The sequence below is a fragment of the Rhineura floridana genome, chromosome 2, assembly GCF_030035675.1.
Source record: "Rhineura floridana isolate rRhiFlo1 chromosome 2, rRhiFlo1.hap2, whole genome shotgun sequence".
NCBI classification, from domain to species: domain Eukaryota; kingdom Metazoa; phylum Chordata; class Lepidosauria; order Squamata; family Rhineuridae; genus Rhineura; species Rhineura floridana.
In genome coordinates this window covers 71,613,310-71,629,403 of record NC_084481.1, presented here as the reverse complement: position 1 = coordinate 71,629,403, position 16,094 = coordinate 71,613,310, and the positions used below count along the sequence as shown (strand labels likewise).

General features: G+C 40.0%; 1 protein-coding gene across 2 annotated transcripts in view; it reads right to left on the bottom strand.

Annotated features, from left to right (window-relative positions):
- Positions 1-16,094, bottom strand: part of DARS1 (aspartyl-tRNA synthetase 1) — an 82,666-nt gene that overhangs the window by 25,096 nt on the left and 41,476 nt on the right. For both annotated transcript variants that reach the window (XM_061608905.1, XM_061608906.1), the window contains 3 exons: positions 12,042-12,144; positions 9,887-9,967; positions 8,918-8,977 (listed from right to left, as the gene is read on the bottom strand). In XM_061608905.1, the coding sequence (XP_061464889.1) occupies positions 8,918-8,977; positions 9,887-9,967; positions 12,042-12,144 (244 nt within the window). The remainder of the gene's footprint in view (positions 1-8,917; positions 8,978-9,886; positions 9,968-12,041; positions 12,145-16,094) is intronic.

The following is a 16,094-nucleotide window of genomic DNA, read 5'->3' as shown; positions in this document are numbered from 1 at the left end:
GCATAGTGTGATATGCTGCCACATGCCCTGAAACATGCCCGCATTCTTGATGTGAGACCCTACAACAAAGGCTACGGAAAAACAATTTGATGGGAACAAATGATTTCAAGAAAATATATTACAACATTCCACAGAAGTTGGACCTAAGCAAGGTTTGACCATAAAGAGGAGATGCAGATTAAATAGAAGATAATCAAAGGCTGAATTTATTACTATTGCTTAATTTATTACTATGCAATTCCCAGATTAGATTAAATACGATACTAAAATATGCACGTCAATTCAATTGGGGCAAACTCCACTTTTGTTTATTTGCAAGAAGTGTTACAATGAATACATTTTTTTAAGAAAAGACGGTGACAATTTGGGTTCTCCCATTGTTAGCTACAGCAGAAGACTGAGCCTCATGTGCTAGTGGAGCTCCATGCTGAAGAATCAGTAAGTGAAGCTTCACACATGTACAAATATCTGGATGACAGGTTGTGAGACTGCGATATTAAAGTTCATTCTATTATGCACCACTTACAGCATGCCAAAGGCTCAAAGACTTTTCAACTCATATTTTGGTCCAGATATAGTACATTCCTATTTAGTTCTCTAGAACCTATTGTCGTGGCAGACTTTGAGTTTTCATTTTAAATGTAAAACGATTGCATTGATGTTATTCTGTAAGGTTTGTGGCTGTCATTCTGAATCTCAAGAGAAAGAGAGCTAAAGCGATCTTGGATATGGGATTGCATATAATTCTGACTCCAACACCCGACTTTCAAAGGAGGAAACAGAGCAGGAAACCGTATTTACTTAAGTGATTCTGAAGCACTTACTCCTCCAATTAACAGATTACCCCAGTCAGAGAAATGTTGATTAATGGGTTGCAGGGAGGAAGAAGAAAACCCTTTTCTTATTCTGAAAGTTTCAAAATCTTCCATAATATATGTGCAATAGTACAGTACGGAACTAAAGATTGTGCTAAGCAATAAAGAGTATCTTAGACACATTCCTGAAGTTTTAAGTTTCAAAAACAAGTCTTAAATAATGTGCAAGACTCTATCTCTAGTTATATACTACTGCTCATAAAATGTGAAAATGAACATTGCTTTTGGAACGCTGGAGGCAATATTTTATCTTTCCATTCAAACACATCTCTGTTGTACATGCACACACATATTCATGCGGAAACAAAGCTTTGTTGAAGCTTAAGGAAAAACCTGGCAACCTCCTTCGACAATCTGATAGCAGATACATGCACTAAGGCTGCAGTCCAATACATGTCTACTCAGAAGAAAGCTCCATTGGGTTCAGTGGGACTTATTCCCAGGTAAGTGTGTATTGGATTACAGCCTTTGTTCTCACCAAGGTGGTAAACCTGTGTCTGAGTGGTACCACTAAACACACCAGGTACAGCATAATGCTCTGACATGACACAGTGCTCTTAAATATAAAAGTGTCCCTACAAGTAGACAACTAATCTTTCTTCCGTACAGCAGAGAATTGCATCCAGAGATTCCTCCACCTGCAATCTGAAGTGGGACCATCCAAACACAAATTTAATTTGCTCAATAACTTGAAAAGGGCAGATTAAAAAAATGACTTAGTTGAATGGCAGCCTTATAACAGACTTCCTCATTGAGCTGTCTAATTAATTCGCTCTGATATTCAAAGCTGCAACAGGTATGAGCTTTAAAACTTAATATTCTAAAGTAACATTAACCCCATGCTCTGAATTAACAGTCAGATGCACAGGGAAGCCACAATGAGGCCTGCTCAGGCCTCTCAGCTTAACTATAAATGAGGACACTCGCTTTTCCATTCTCCCTTGCCCTCACTTCATATCACCTACCCTTTCTGGTCTTTATTCAGACAAGACTCATTAGGTATCTCAAAATTCGGCATATTTCCATCTCATACCACCCACTAGATGTGAAGCTGATATGTTTATCAAGGATAATGAGGAAAGGGCTTCCAAGATGGTAAACATGATTTTTGTGCAAACTCGGGCACAAACACCTCTCACCTTATAAATTTAAGTAAGAAATGAAACAAGGAAAGGCCTCATGCCTGATAAAGTCACTTTAAACAAAAAGAAGTACAGCTACCTGGAAAGATAAGGAACTGAAGACCCCTTCTACATGTATTCTAGGACTGCTGCTCACATGCAAGCTAAGACAGAGGTTTTCAACATTATGAGATCTAAAACCAAATAAGCAGCTTTCACAATGCTGAAGCCAGCAATCCGCACAGCCCAACTCATCTTCCAGTGGCCTTACCCCAAAATTGTATTTCTTTCAATAAAGAGCTCCTTGCTTCGTAAGAACGTAAGATATTTGAGGGGAACAACAAAGCAGAACCACCAGCATCAGCAGTTTCTAGCAGCATTTCTTCACAGAATGCATGCAACAGTTTTTAAGAGGTGACACTTCCAGAAAGATCAAGAGCAACCACTGATAAGAATGATCAGACAGGTGATTTTAGATGCACTTTTATCCTCCCTGTCATACAGATTTTTGCAGCAGGAAGAGCTACAGCCTAGAAGTATTCCTTTAATTTTTGCACTGGATACTTGAGCTCATTATTTGTAGGCACTCAGATCACTTCAAGCTGCATCCTTTACTTGCGACGTTGACTGTGGTACTGTTAATGGAACCAGATGTGAACTAAGAAAGTTAGGTTGATGCTGCTATGCAGAAACAGGAAGACAACAACTCCAGGTCAATTTTCTAATAATTTTTCAGACAGAAAATTAGTGTGTAAGCAAGGCCTGAAGTTGTCCTGTCCCTTACTATATCACAATGTGGTGTGGATTCAAACAAACATTTGTACCATGACAGTTGCTCAAATTTATATGGATAGCCAGCCAGTTGCCTTATCGTTTCCAACCACGTAGTATGATAACTATTACTAATGTACAAGACTATGTACTCATTTCTCATTAAAAGAGAGTTCCACAACACCATCTATATAAACATACACACACAATATGACATTTTGCATCATTTATTCTGATTTTGCAGTTCATAGGGAAGTGAAGTGTCCTGCCCCAATGAATGGAAATCTTACTGTCATCCTCCAGGTTCTGAGATTAAAGAACAGGCACTGCCCACACATTTTCAAGCAAATATTTGCAGCCATATGGGCTACAAAAGAAACTTTAAATTCTCAGGAAGCTGAATGCTGTACTCCCACAGAAACCACAGCTTACACCCACCTGACTATGTGCCAGGAAAAGCTTAAATAATTGGAGATCTTGGGAAGGACAGGCATGATTGTAGCTGCCTCACTTGTGTGATGATCTATGCTTGGGATTGTAGCCACGTAAGTCCTACTCAGGATAGACCCACTGAAATTAACTGAGCCTAAGTTAGTCATTCTATTAACTTCAATGTTGGTCCTATTAAGAGTAGACCCATTTTATACCACCCTTGGCATGGTCAGAAGTAGACAATGTCACTGTCTCCCTTTATAGGAAGAAGTTACCTTCTTACATATTCCATTATACTTTTATCCCACCCTTCCTGCACTGACCTCAGTGCAGTGTACATGGTCTCCCCTAACCCATTTTATCCTCTCAACCACCCTGTGGTATAAGTTAGACAACAGACAGTGAATGACTCAAGCTCACACAATGGTTTTGCACCTGGTTTAGGATTTGAATCTCCTGATCCTAGTCAATTGCAGGATTGACAAACTGCCAGCCCCTGGGCTGGTTCTGGCATGTGAAGCCTCCCCATCAAGACCCTGCCTAAGGCCACACACCCTCTCTGAAATCCACCCCACCCAGATGGGAAAGGCAAGGGTCAGGGAAGCTGGCTTAATCAGCAGTCTTTCTGAGCTCCTTGATGAACTCACTGAATCTTTCCAGTCAGGAGGTGTACTCATTCTTCCAGCAGATCAGGACTAACCCTACTCCTACCCCAACTTGAGAAAAGCAAGGAGTGAGGGAAGGTGATTCCACTGGAGTGCCTTGAAGTAGAAGTCCTTGCCCCAGGGACTTCCGGGAAGGGTGACTTCACTTGTGCCTGCTTTTGGGACGGGCTCCCGCCTCAAAAGAAGCTTATTCAGATATAAATCAGTCAGAACATTTTTTTTTTTGACTGATGAAATTTCTCCCGGGCAGGGAGAAACGTAGAGATCAACCTCAAAGCCTGTTTTTGTTGGGAGGACTGGATTTCATTAATTTATGAGATAAGGTCCAGCCAACAATGCCGGACGGACTTTCTAACAAGCTCTATCTGCTTAAGCGATACGTTTATCTTTTCTTCAAAGAGAGAACGGACTAACAGGCAAGCACCCTTCTTTCTATTATTTTTTTTTACTTGGTTTAAATTGTTGCAGCAAAAGGAGATTTGTCAGATTGATCGGCTTTGGACAACTTCTGGGTGAGATATAGCTCTTCTCTGTTATTCACGAAATTAACAGCTTATCTCTGTTTCTGTCACAAAAAGCTGTCCTGGAAGTGCATTCTAAAGATAATAAACAGAAGAGGGATTTCTATTCCTGATTTCTATTCCGAGGAATATTATATTGTCTGGGACTATTCTTTTTTTGGTCTATTTTATTTTGACGAATCTGCTTCTTCACGACGCCACTAACTGTTTTGATGCTGGGAACTAAATTTGTTTTGCATTCTTGCACAAGAGAGATAAGGCAGGTTGCTCTGTTTATACTGTGATGTCATCAAGCCTGGAATATTAACCCAATTGTTGCTGAAATAAGAAGTGGTTCTTCTTTATTTTTGTTTTGCTTTGTTTTCGTGGTTTTAAAAATGGCAATCAAGAAAGTGGCTGAGAATCTGGAAGTAATTATGTTTCAGAAAATAATGGATGAGATTGAGATAACGAAACAAACCCTGCGACAGGGTAGTAAGGAGCTGAAAATTGAACTGAGCAAAATGACGCAGGAGCTTAAAGAAATAGGGGACCCTGTGAGAGAGGAGAATGAGATCAGAGATGAGAAAAGAAAAAATAAAGGGAAGATACAAGCCCTGGAGATTGGAACAAATGTGGAATTGGAAAAAGATCTGGAGTTTATGGATTTTAGAAATAAAATCTACTGTTTGGAATTTAACGTTATCTCTGAAGAAATTAATGAAGATATTAGAGATAAAGTTATCAATGGCTTGGATAATCTTCTGGACTGGAATGATGTGATGGAGCTTGATATAGAGAAAATCTATGGAATTAACTGCAGCCATGTGACAATGGAAAAACTCTTAAGAGATGAGCCAGTGCATTTTGTAAAAAAGAAGAACACAGATATGACTTTACAACAGTATTTCAGCAACTTATTCAGAATGGATGGCAAGAAAATATTTGGGATAGAGGAAATTCCCATCAGACTCTTATTATATGACTATGGCTACAACAGCAAGATTATTATGGAATACTGATAATGGAAGATTGGACACTGAAATTACTGGACTTAACAGGACTATTGAAGATGGAAGATGGAACTAATAGGGATAATGGAATAATGGCTATTGAAATTATTGGACCTAACAGATTCTGATGAGATGGATTAATCGAAATGTTTATTTGGACTATGGTTATGACAATAAGATTATTATAATTATTAACGAGATGGATTAATTGACATGTTTATTTGGAGAAAAATTGATAGATATATTTCTTAAAGAATTGAAACCTCTCTTTGACTTTTTGTGGAAAGAATAAAGTAATGTTTATGAGATTTGATGATTAATTAAGATAACTACTGGAGGAAAGTGATTTTATAATATGATTTAAGAGACAGGATTGTTATATATTGTAGACCTATTACTGATTTGATATGTGACAAATGGGAAGTCAACATTTTATTTTATTTTATTTTATTGTTTAATCATTTTTGTTTTGTTTTGTTTTTTGTCTTTGAATGTTTTATGATTTTGTTTTCTATGTTTTATAAAAATTTGAATAAAAATTATTGTAAAAAAAAGAAAAAAAAAGAAGTAGAAGTCCTTGCCCCCTGCCTTTCTGAGAGGAAAAATAAACACAGAGCTAGGGATGGAGGTGAAGAGGGACAGGCCAAACCTTCCAGAAAATGATTCTGATCAGCTCCCTAGCTAGAATGATCCAATCAGTCCATCAAGGCACTTGTTCAACAAGGACTGGAAAGACTGGGGAAGGGAAACCAACTCTGTATGCATGCACATGTGGTGTGTTCCTTCTGCAGCCGCCCTCTACCTTGCTGCTCTATCAGCTGAGCAGTAGGACGGGGAGGTTGCAGAGGGGAGGTTGCAAGAGTACGTATGGGGTGTGTGTGTGTGTTGTGTGTGTGTGTGCACGCACATGTTGCCCTCTGAGGTTGGCCAGCAAGAAGTGCCACCCTCCACCTGAAAAAGGTTAGTCACCCTGCTTTATAGGCAGTATAGTACAGGGGAAATATGATCTTGAATGAATTCTGGGATGGGGCTGTCACAAACCTGCTCAACCTTTTTTTGTACAGAGCCTTTCAAGTTCTGAGAAAAATTTCCTCTCCTGGGTTTTACCTCACGAGTTTCCTTAAGTTCCCTATGACTGGTTCTTATTCTACTTTGAAGGTAGGAGAGTGTGCTCTGCATACACCAAGTGCAAGTCATGACTCCCTCCCTTTGTATATGTGGGATCATCTCAACCTGACAAGTACCTATTATTCCTCTTTACACTATACTAACATTACTTGAGCGTTTAAGCTTGCAGACCTACTCCAGTTAAGATCAGCTAAACAAACCAAAACAGTATTTTGATTATTGAAAACAGAAAGAAAAACACTAACAGGTTTACAAAAGAGTTTAAGGGTGGGAACTGTCAACTGCTCACATCCATAGTCTTGTTCCTGTGATGGATAAGCATAAGCCTGGCAAAGAGAGGAGGTGAGGAAAACTTGGACAGAAACTGAGAGGCCAGGGATGGGATTTTGCCAAGGGCCATCACTTGCCAACTGTAGCAACTAAAAATAAGACGTAACTTATCTCTGTGAGTTCAAGAATGAAGGAAAGGGCAGTAGGATCTACAGTGGAATTCTGTTTAGAAATTTAACACAATTCCACTGCTTGTGATCAGAGATCTTCTTGAACTCAGCTCTCAATTGCTAGTCTGCTCCTCTCCTTTATTGGAGATAATGTTTGTGTCATGACGAACTGAAGGAAATGCAGTGAGTGGGATACTAAAGATAACAAGTTCTTTATTGAAAGGAGAGAGAAAGAAAGAAGCCTGGGTTACTAAGTGGTCAGGGTTTTTTAAGCATCCAAAATAACCATTGTTTAAATAAGTATTTTTAATAGCAATTCAGAAAGAGGTATGTGTGAGGTTGAAAGGGACAGATTTAAATGTTCCTTCCATCTTTTGTAAAGTTTTTCTTTATTTCTTCTGTCATACTATACAACTTAGTAATTTGTTGAGGAGAAAACATAAGCATAGAAGCGTTTTCTAGTAAGAATGGCATTTTCTCTCCCCCCCATGTATCCCACCTCAACAGCATTAGAAATAGTTTAACTGCAAATTGGCTATTCCTATTAAGTTAGTAGACAGGGACCAGGAAAAGAACTAACACAGGCATATGAACTGAATTCAAGGTTACTTCAGTTGTGATAACAGAAAAATGGTGCATGGCTAAGAGCAAGAGAGGGCCTTTTCAGCAATGGCCCCTAGGTTGTGGAATGCACTCCCCAGAGACTTTTCAGGGCCAGACCTTTTAATTTCCCCAGATCTATATATTACTCTGTCGTTTTAAGCATGACTGTTTAGCTCTGTAATTTATTTTTTTTACTTTAGGGATGGACCACCTTTTTTTCCTGTTGAGCGCCACAACCCCTTTGGGGTAATCTGTCACGAGCTGCACGCTTGCTGCTTAAATGTGCATAGGATCGCAACTGTAATATAGCTAACTCTGCAATCACAGGCCTGCTAACTTGGAGTAAGACCCACTGAATTTGATAGATGTTCTGGAAAAACATGCATGGGATTGGGCTATAAATATTTTAAATTTGAATAATTATTTCACCTGAAATGTTTGTGGGCAAACCAATCACCATGATTAAATGAACAATGAACAAAGTAGGGCTGATTCAAACCCCAGAGCAGGGACAAGGTCCATGTACATTTTCTGTGTCTTGGCACCTGGGCCAACACTCCCTATTTTGACACACTGAAGTGCACCAAAACAAAGAGCACCAAACTACAGTGCACCAAAACAAGGACCATTGACCTGGATGAGCATTTGGTGCTCAGGAGAACGTAGATCCAATAATGAATATCAACATTCCACATTATATTTCTCTCAAAAGGTATCCATGTTTGAATGCCCATTCCGATACACATTCTAGTATGAACAGAGTTTCATAGGGAGGGCAGCGTGTCTCTGATGTCATCATGAAGCCAACTCTTGGCAAGCTGCACACTTCCCTGATGTCATCATGTTACTATGCGATTCGGTTCGGTAACTGGGATCATACAGCAAAGTACAGACAAAGCAGCCTGATTAAAATGATATCTAAGCAGCAAGAGTTCTGAAGCAGTTCTTTTTCTCCCTTAAGTGCTTCTCACACCTTTTGAAATCACAATTTTCTCCTCAGAAATTTACTGAGAGCAAAACTTCATTGCAGCACTTTAAAAAATGATTAAAGGGCTACTGTGTGTTATATAGGAGATACACGGGCTTACCACTGATGTAACAAAACTCAAAATAATTTGAAGCTTTTGTCCACTGGCAGCTCCCACCCACCCCTTTCAAACCTTGCAATTTCATGTTATACACCCCAGGAGTACAAATTAAGTGGATGTTTTCAGTACCACCATTATCCTTGACATTTCCTGGAGTGGAACAAGTTTATAGCAAACAGATCATATGAACCCTCCAGAATTTTGAATCACAACAAGTGCTCTTCTTGCCACCTTCTAAACTATTTGATTAGTTTGCAAGGGCCAACGCAACCGATTCTTACCCTTAAGTCAATCACTCTGTTGTCCAATCTTGTATCCTGGTTTACAGTAGCTCTTCCTTCCTGAACAGTTGCAAAAGAAAAACACATTGAAAACCACACGTGCAAAAGAAAGGGGAGAAAAAGTGACGCATGTTTTTGTAACACAAGAAATCTTTCGGTTCATTGCACATTCACGGGGAACTTCACAAGCTGCACACACCAAAGATCCTCAGTGCTTGAGATAAAGACACCTGCTAAGGGACCAGCACAGTCTGAGTGAGCCACTTCTTTACCAAGAGACAGCAGCTGTGTGGTCTGCGTGTAGCACATTGCCTTGTTACTGAATGGGAGCTTCCTGTGCTCCTGGTATGGTACTTAAGCACAAAGCCAGAAGTGAGGGGAGAAAAGAATTAAAAAAGCAGGTGCATGGTGGTTTCATCACCATCCCTGGCTACAGATTGGAGATTGGGATAGACCAGGCCATCGGGCTGATTTTGTCAGCAGGTTATGCTAGAGGAAACTGGAACTGTCCTTTTCCGAGACTATTCTCAGAAAATCAAATACAAAAAATAAAAGTTAGGGAACAATGGACATGTTTTCCCAAATAACTTACTAAAGTTTTAAAGTACATTTTCCCTTCTAGAAGACTATTTTGAGAGAGAGAGTGAAAATCTAAACAGATAACAATGAACAAAGGAGCAAGTTATCCAAACTTTGCTCAAGTCTTCTCTACACAAGATGAAATGACTATGGTTGTGAAATCATCTTGTCACATGCGAAGTCTCAGGGCTACCTGCTTGTTAATTATCTGTGTGCAAATCCTGAAATGCCAGTCATTTCTATAGTTGCCAGCCTTGTTCACTTAAACAAGAGAGATGATAATGCTGGATAATACCAAAAAGTTCATGGCTTTAAAATTAAATTATGAATAGTAGCTACTAAGATTTAAAACCCATGATTAATCATTAACTTTTTAAATGTTATTTTCACCTCGTCTCCTTCCACCTCCGGCCGAATAGCATCATCCAGCTGCAAGGGCAGTCGGGGTTCAGCCAAACTGATCACATATATCTGAAAGAGACAAGTTTTTTTTAAAAAAGAAGCATAAAAGTACTGAGAAATAGCAGTGTGATATACAGAAGTATATTTTTGGCAGAAATATGAAACAAGGTTTGCATAATCATTTTCTGGAAGAATACAGAATAAGTTGGGGGGGGAAGTAGAGAGACATTTCTTTGGCTTTACTTTCAGTGTAATACCAGAGAGATTGGATAAAAACTTTGATATCTGATGACCTCTGGAACTTATAGCAAGATACTTACTTGGTTTGCACATTGCGCTAAGCCAAACCATGGCTTAGCACAAATGCACAAGCTCCCAGAGAGGAGGTAACAACTGCTTTCCTTTTCCCTGGTCATTCTGCTGCTACAATGCACCGAGGCAAGACATTGTTTGACTAAGTGTGTCATCTGAACCCAGGACTGTGGTTTGCCCCCACTGGACAAATCACAAGCCATAAACCATAGACAAACCTTGGTTACCACTCATGATTAGTGTGAAGAGAGCTAAGCCTCAAACATGTGTTTAGAATAGATGCCAAGCGACAGCTTAGCTCAGCACAACAGAACAACTAGGGAGGAGCAAAGCAACCATGATCTCCTCTCCTAGAGCCACATGCTCATGCACTCGCACTAAGCCATGGCTTGGCTTGGCTTAGCTTGACATGCAAAAGAGGCCACTATCTCAAAGGCCAATTATCAAAATATTGGGCATGAAATAACGGATCTTTCCAAAAACTCAAAATCTGATCCCAATGAAGTATCTTCAATCCCTACATTCTTTAGGGTACGCTGACAGAAGCCTAGTGACATATCTCATTGCAGCAATGGTGGTAAAGAGGCAGGTGATGTCCAAAACAGAATTATAATGTGTGCATTTAAAAAAAGAGGGGGGGGGAACAGCATACTAACAGAACAATTGTGAAATACTGTGTGTGTGTGTGTGGGGGGGAAATTAGGTCTTATCAATAGCCTGAATAAATATGAAACGTCTAAGGAGCTGTTTCAGTGGATTGGATGCAGACTTCCAACGGTGGAATTTAAGCCTTCCCTGAACAGAACTTCTATTAGTGGGAGGGGGGAGGAGGCAAGGGGATTCTGGCCGGTTCCCCTTTCCTCCTGTAGGCCTGTGCACTCTCCAAAACTCTGCTGGGGGAGGGGGAGTTGGGAGACCCTCCAGAACAGTGTGGAAAGTGGAGCAGTGGCTGCACGTGAACAGTGAAATCAGCAAAAGACTCTTCTCCACCAACACCAAGAATCCTCTCTTGGATCAAAAGCCTTCCATGCTCAGGAATTCACGGACAGCAAAGTCTGGATCCAGCCCAGTGTCTTTGACTAAAACATATCTCCTTCCATAAGTCATATTACAAGATATTAAAAGTGACTTTTGTTCTTCAACTGCAGGTAATTGAATTTAAGTTGTGTAAAAAATTTACAGCATGGGTTGAAGCAGTACTCAATCTGTTGTCTGTAAGTCATCTGCCTCCCAGTAAACAGGGAAAGAAGATGTAGCTAACTCTCTAGCATGTTTAATTATATTTACTGTCTTTCACACACCCTCTCTCCTGGGCCAACATAGGGACAAATATGAAAATGTTCTGGGGTTTTGGACGTTCTCCATTACGACTTCTACTAGAGAAATTGTAAGGGGTTTCACCTTCCAAGATGGTCTGGCAGACAGGTAGGAGTTAAGGGTATTGTGCTGTGTTACACGTAAGAAGCAGATGTTTATGTATGCTGGATTATCCATTTACTTCTAAACAGGTTTCTGGGGAAATTGTGAACTGGTCATTCCTACAAATAAAAGCATGTCTGTCTGTATATTTTTCTTTTGACAGAAACAGATTTTAATCACAATCTAGAATGAACCATTTTTAAGCAACAGATGGAATATTTTCACATACAAATAAAATTGCTTCATGGTTACCTCCAGTTGTTATTTTAATTGCATTTGCTGCATGAATAACTCTTTCCCCCCCATTCCTTGCATAAAATCAAGAAGAACTGTACTTAGGGCGAGTATCACCAGAAATCTTAAAACCAACATCAAACAATGGCCTTTTTTAATTTGCTTATAAAAATATTACCCTTTGAATGTGCAGCTCAATATCTTGCTGAGTGCAGCCTCCAATTTTATGTGGCACTTTCCTTACAACACCTTCAATGTCAACAATGCTCTCTTTGTTGATGCTGTAAAAAGAAAATTGGTTAGTGTGATAATTGAGACACAGTGGGGAGTATTTATCTGAATTTTTGATGTCAATCAAAGTAACAGTAACATTCGATTTTATTTTTTCAAAACAAAAAACAAACACATGAAATGTTTGCTATAATAGAACAAAAATATTTAGATTACTTTATTAATAAGGAAGGAAGAGGCCTTTGCAAAATTATTTCTTAGGACTGATGGCTGAAAAGAAGGAGAGCCCTAAAGAGATTTCTACAGTATTTCAGATCCAATAATTATATCATCTGTCTGAGAAGCATTAAGCAGAAAAAAAGCTCTATGTGCAAATGAGCAAGCCAACAGGACTCCCAGACATTCAGGTGTATTTTTAAAGCATGCACATTAAGGTAAGGTGCAGATAAAGATAGGACAGAAGGGTGAACTTAAAGTGGTATATTTTGGTTTTGTTGGTAGCTCAATCATGGAAAAGCAATAATGGAAAAATGCTAGCGGTGCATTTTCTTCCAAGTCAAAAAATAATGCATCACACCATTATCTGCAGGGCGGAGACAGAAGGCTTCTCTTCAGTCAAAAAAGTCAGAAGCTCCATTTTAAAAATGGGACTGAGGGACAAATTTATCAGTGCATTAACATCTGTTACCCTTGCTTCTCATAGTCTAGCTTCTCACATTTTAGGGGCATTTCCAATGAAAAAGGTATTTTAAAATTCTACGTTTTTAACTTAATTACTGGCTGAAGAAAACTAACCAACATATTTACTCAACGCTCTTTGGGAGCATCATGTCTGAGTAAGGATTTGACCTTTCAATAATCAAAACCCAACATATTGCATCTGTAGATGTTCATGCTTCTGAACCAAGAGCTTACAAACACTTCGACTGTGTTTGGCTTAGTGTTACAAGAAAGATCCTAACCTTCCCCCTACTCCCAACCACCACCCACAGCTCACACATGTCCCCCTTCTCCTCTGGCATAGCTGTGAGTGGAAGTTTCTGCTTTGATTTTAGATTAAAAGTAGTTTAATGTGTCATCCAAACAAACTGCAGTTAATCATAACTATGGTTCACAAAAACAAGCCAGCTTCATACACTGCAGTTTCCACTAAATATGGTTAAGATTAACCAGTTTGTACAGATGGCAATCTATGGCATGGTTAATCTAGAAAACAAGCAAAAGTTTCTAAGCAACTCCTCATGGCTGCACCAGAGATGGGGGGAGTGCATAAGCCTGGGGCACGACATGCTCATTCCAGTTATGCTAAAACTGGAATTACCTGAAACCTAATTGTGATGCTCACACCAGCCCATTGGCATCCGTGCAGGCAGACTCTGAACTGCAGCATTCTGTGCCCTCTGAAAAGGTTCTCCTGGGGGTCAGTGGGATTGGAGGAAATGGAGGAGAGGAAATGTAGACTGTGTATTTGTACAAATATAATCTGTACATTTGCCATGACATCAGCTGAATATGCTCCCACCTCACTAATCTTCTAAATGGGCAGGCAATAGTATCCTTCACCATCCAAAGCTTCCAAACAGTTTTCCAGACAGCCCCACACTGAATAGTTGATCTTCAAGTTTACAATGGGATCACTATAAGAAGATCAGGAAGGCACACAGCCACTGTGCCAAATGTACCTGACACTAGCACACATCTGGTCATAATAGCTAGCTGTTTGTCAAGGGGCAAGGGAGGGCCTAGAAGAAAACCAAGATTGCAGAGACTCAAATAAACACAGTCTAAGAGGAAACAGACACTATACCATATTCGAGTAAATAAACCATGATGAGGTTCAAATTCTTTAATCCCCCCTATTTTAAAAGGATAATACTCCAACCAGCAGTATGTCAGCAGGAAATAAGAATGAGATGTTGAAACCTGCATCCCACCACTGAATCCCTCTATGTAAATTAAGTTGCCATGAAGACTCTTACAGATTACTGTCATTTCTTGATCTGGCAGTTCTCATTGGAACTGTTGTTTTAAGTTTGTGTCAAAACATCGCCTGTTCTTTCATCTTGAAATCCTTTCAGCGTCCCATTAAGAATATGCTCCACTTGAACCAGAATGGAACCAGACTGCTGGCACTTAAAATTAAAAAGGTAGCAGAGCAGCTTTTAAACTGACTGAGGAGGGAAACCCGACAGGAGCTGAGAAAGGTCCGGTTCGGAATAAACCTCCCCCCTGGGATAAAAACCAAAGAAATGATGAAATTTTAAAAGGGGTAGGCCTAGAAGTAGGCATTGTGAGAGCAGGGGCACAGGATATAAATTCAGAAGAGCAAAATTACCACAGGCCTAACCACAAGTGCCAAAGACACTTGAAGAGAGACACTGCTTACAAGTGCCTGTACGCTAATGCTAGGAGCCTCCGAACCAAGATGGGAGAACTGGAGTGCTTGGTCTTAGAGGAGAGCATTGATATAGTGAGCATAACGGAGACCTGGTGGAATGGAGAAAACCAGTGGGATACGGTTATCCCTGGATATAAACTATATCGGAAGGACAGGGCAGGACGTATTGGTGGCGGAGTCACTCTATACGTGAAAGAAGGCATTGAATCCAGCAAGCTGGAAACCCCAAAAGAGGCAGACTCCTCCACAGAATCGTTGTGGGTGGTGATACCATGCCCCAGGAGGGACTTAATACTGGGAACGATCTATCGTCCCCCTGATCAAAATGCTCAGGGAGACCTTGAGATGAGATATGAAATTGAGGAAGCATCCAAACTAGGAAATGTGGTAGTAATGGATGACTTCAACTACCCGTACATAGACTGGCTGCATATGTGTTCCAGTCATGACAAAGAAGCAAAGTTTCTAGATATTCTAAATGACTATTCCCTAGATCAGTTGGTCATGGAACCGACCAGAGGGACGGCAACCCTGGACTTAATCCTCAGTGGGGACTGGGACCTGGTGCGAGATGTAAGTGTTGTTGAACCGACTGGGAGCAGTGACCACAGTGCTATTAAATTAAACATACATGTAACTGGCCAATTGCCAAGAAAATCCAACACGGTCACATTTGACTTCAAAAGAGGAAACTTCACAAAAATGAGGGGATTGGTAAAAAGAAAGCTGAAAAACAAAGTCCAGAGGGTCACATCACTCGAAAATGCTTGGAAGTTGTTTAAAAACACTATATTAGAAGCTCAACTGGAGTGCATACCGCAGATCAGAAAAGGTACCGCCAGGGCCAAGAAGATGCCAGCATGGTTAACGAGCAAAGTCAAGGAAGCTCTTAGAGGCAAAAAGTCTTCCTTCAGAAAATGGAAGTCTTGTCCGAATGAAGAAAATAAAAAAGAACACAAACTCTGGCAAAAGAAATGCAAGAAGACAATAAGGGATGCTAAAAAAGAATTTGAGGTGCACATTGCTAAGAACATAAAAACCAACAACAAAAAATTCTATAAATATATTCAAAGCAGGAGACCATCTAGGGAGACGATTGGACCCTTGGATGATAAGGGAGTCAAAGGTGTACTAAAGAACGATAAGGAGATTGCAGAGAAGCTAAATGAATTCTTTGCATCTGTCTTCACAGTGGAAGATATAGGGCAGATCCCTGAACCTGAACTAACATTTGCAGGAAGGGATTCTGAGGAACTGAGACAAATAGTGGTGACGAGAGAGGAAGTTCTAAGCTTAATGGACAATTTTTTATTTATTTATTTATTTATTAAATTTATATACCGCCCGACTAGCAATATATTATAGCAATATAAAAACTAACAAATCACCGGGCCCGGATGGCATCCACCCAAGAGTTCTCAAAGAACTCAAAGGTGAAATTGCTGATCTGCTAACTAAAATATGTAACTTGTCCCTTGGGTCCTCCTCCGTGCCTGAGGACTGGAAAGTGGCAAATGTAACGCCAATCTTCAAAAAGGGATCCAGAGGGGATCCCGGAAATTACAGGCCAGTTAGCTTAACTTCTGTCCCTAGAAAACTGGT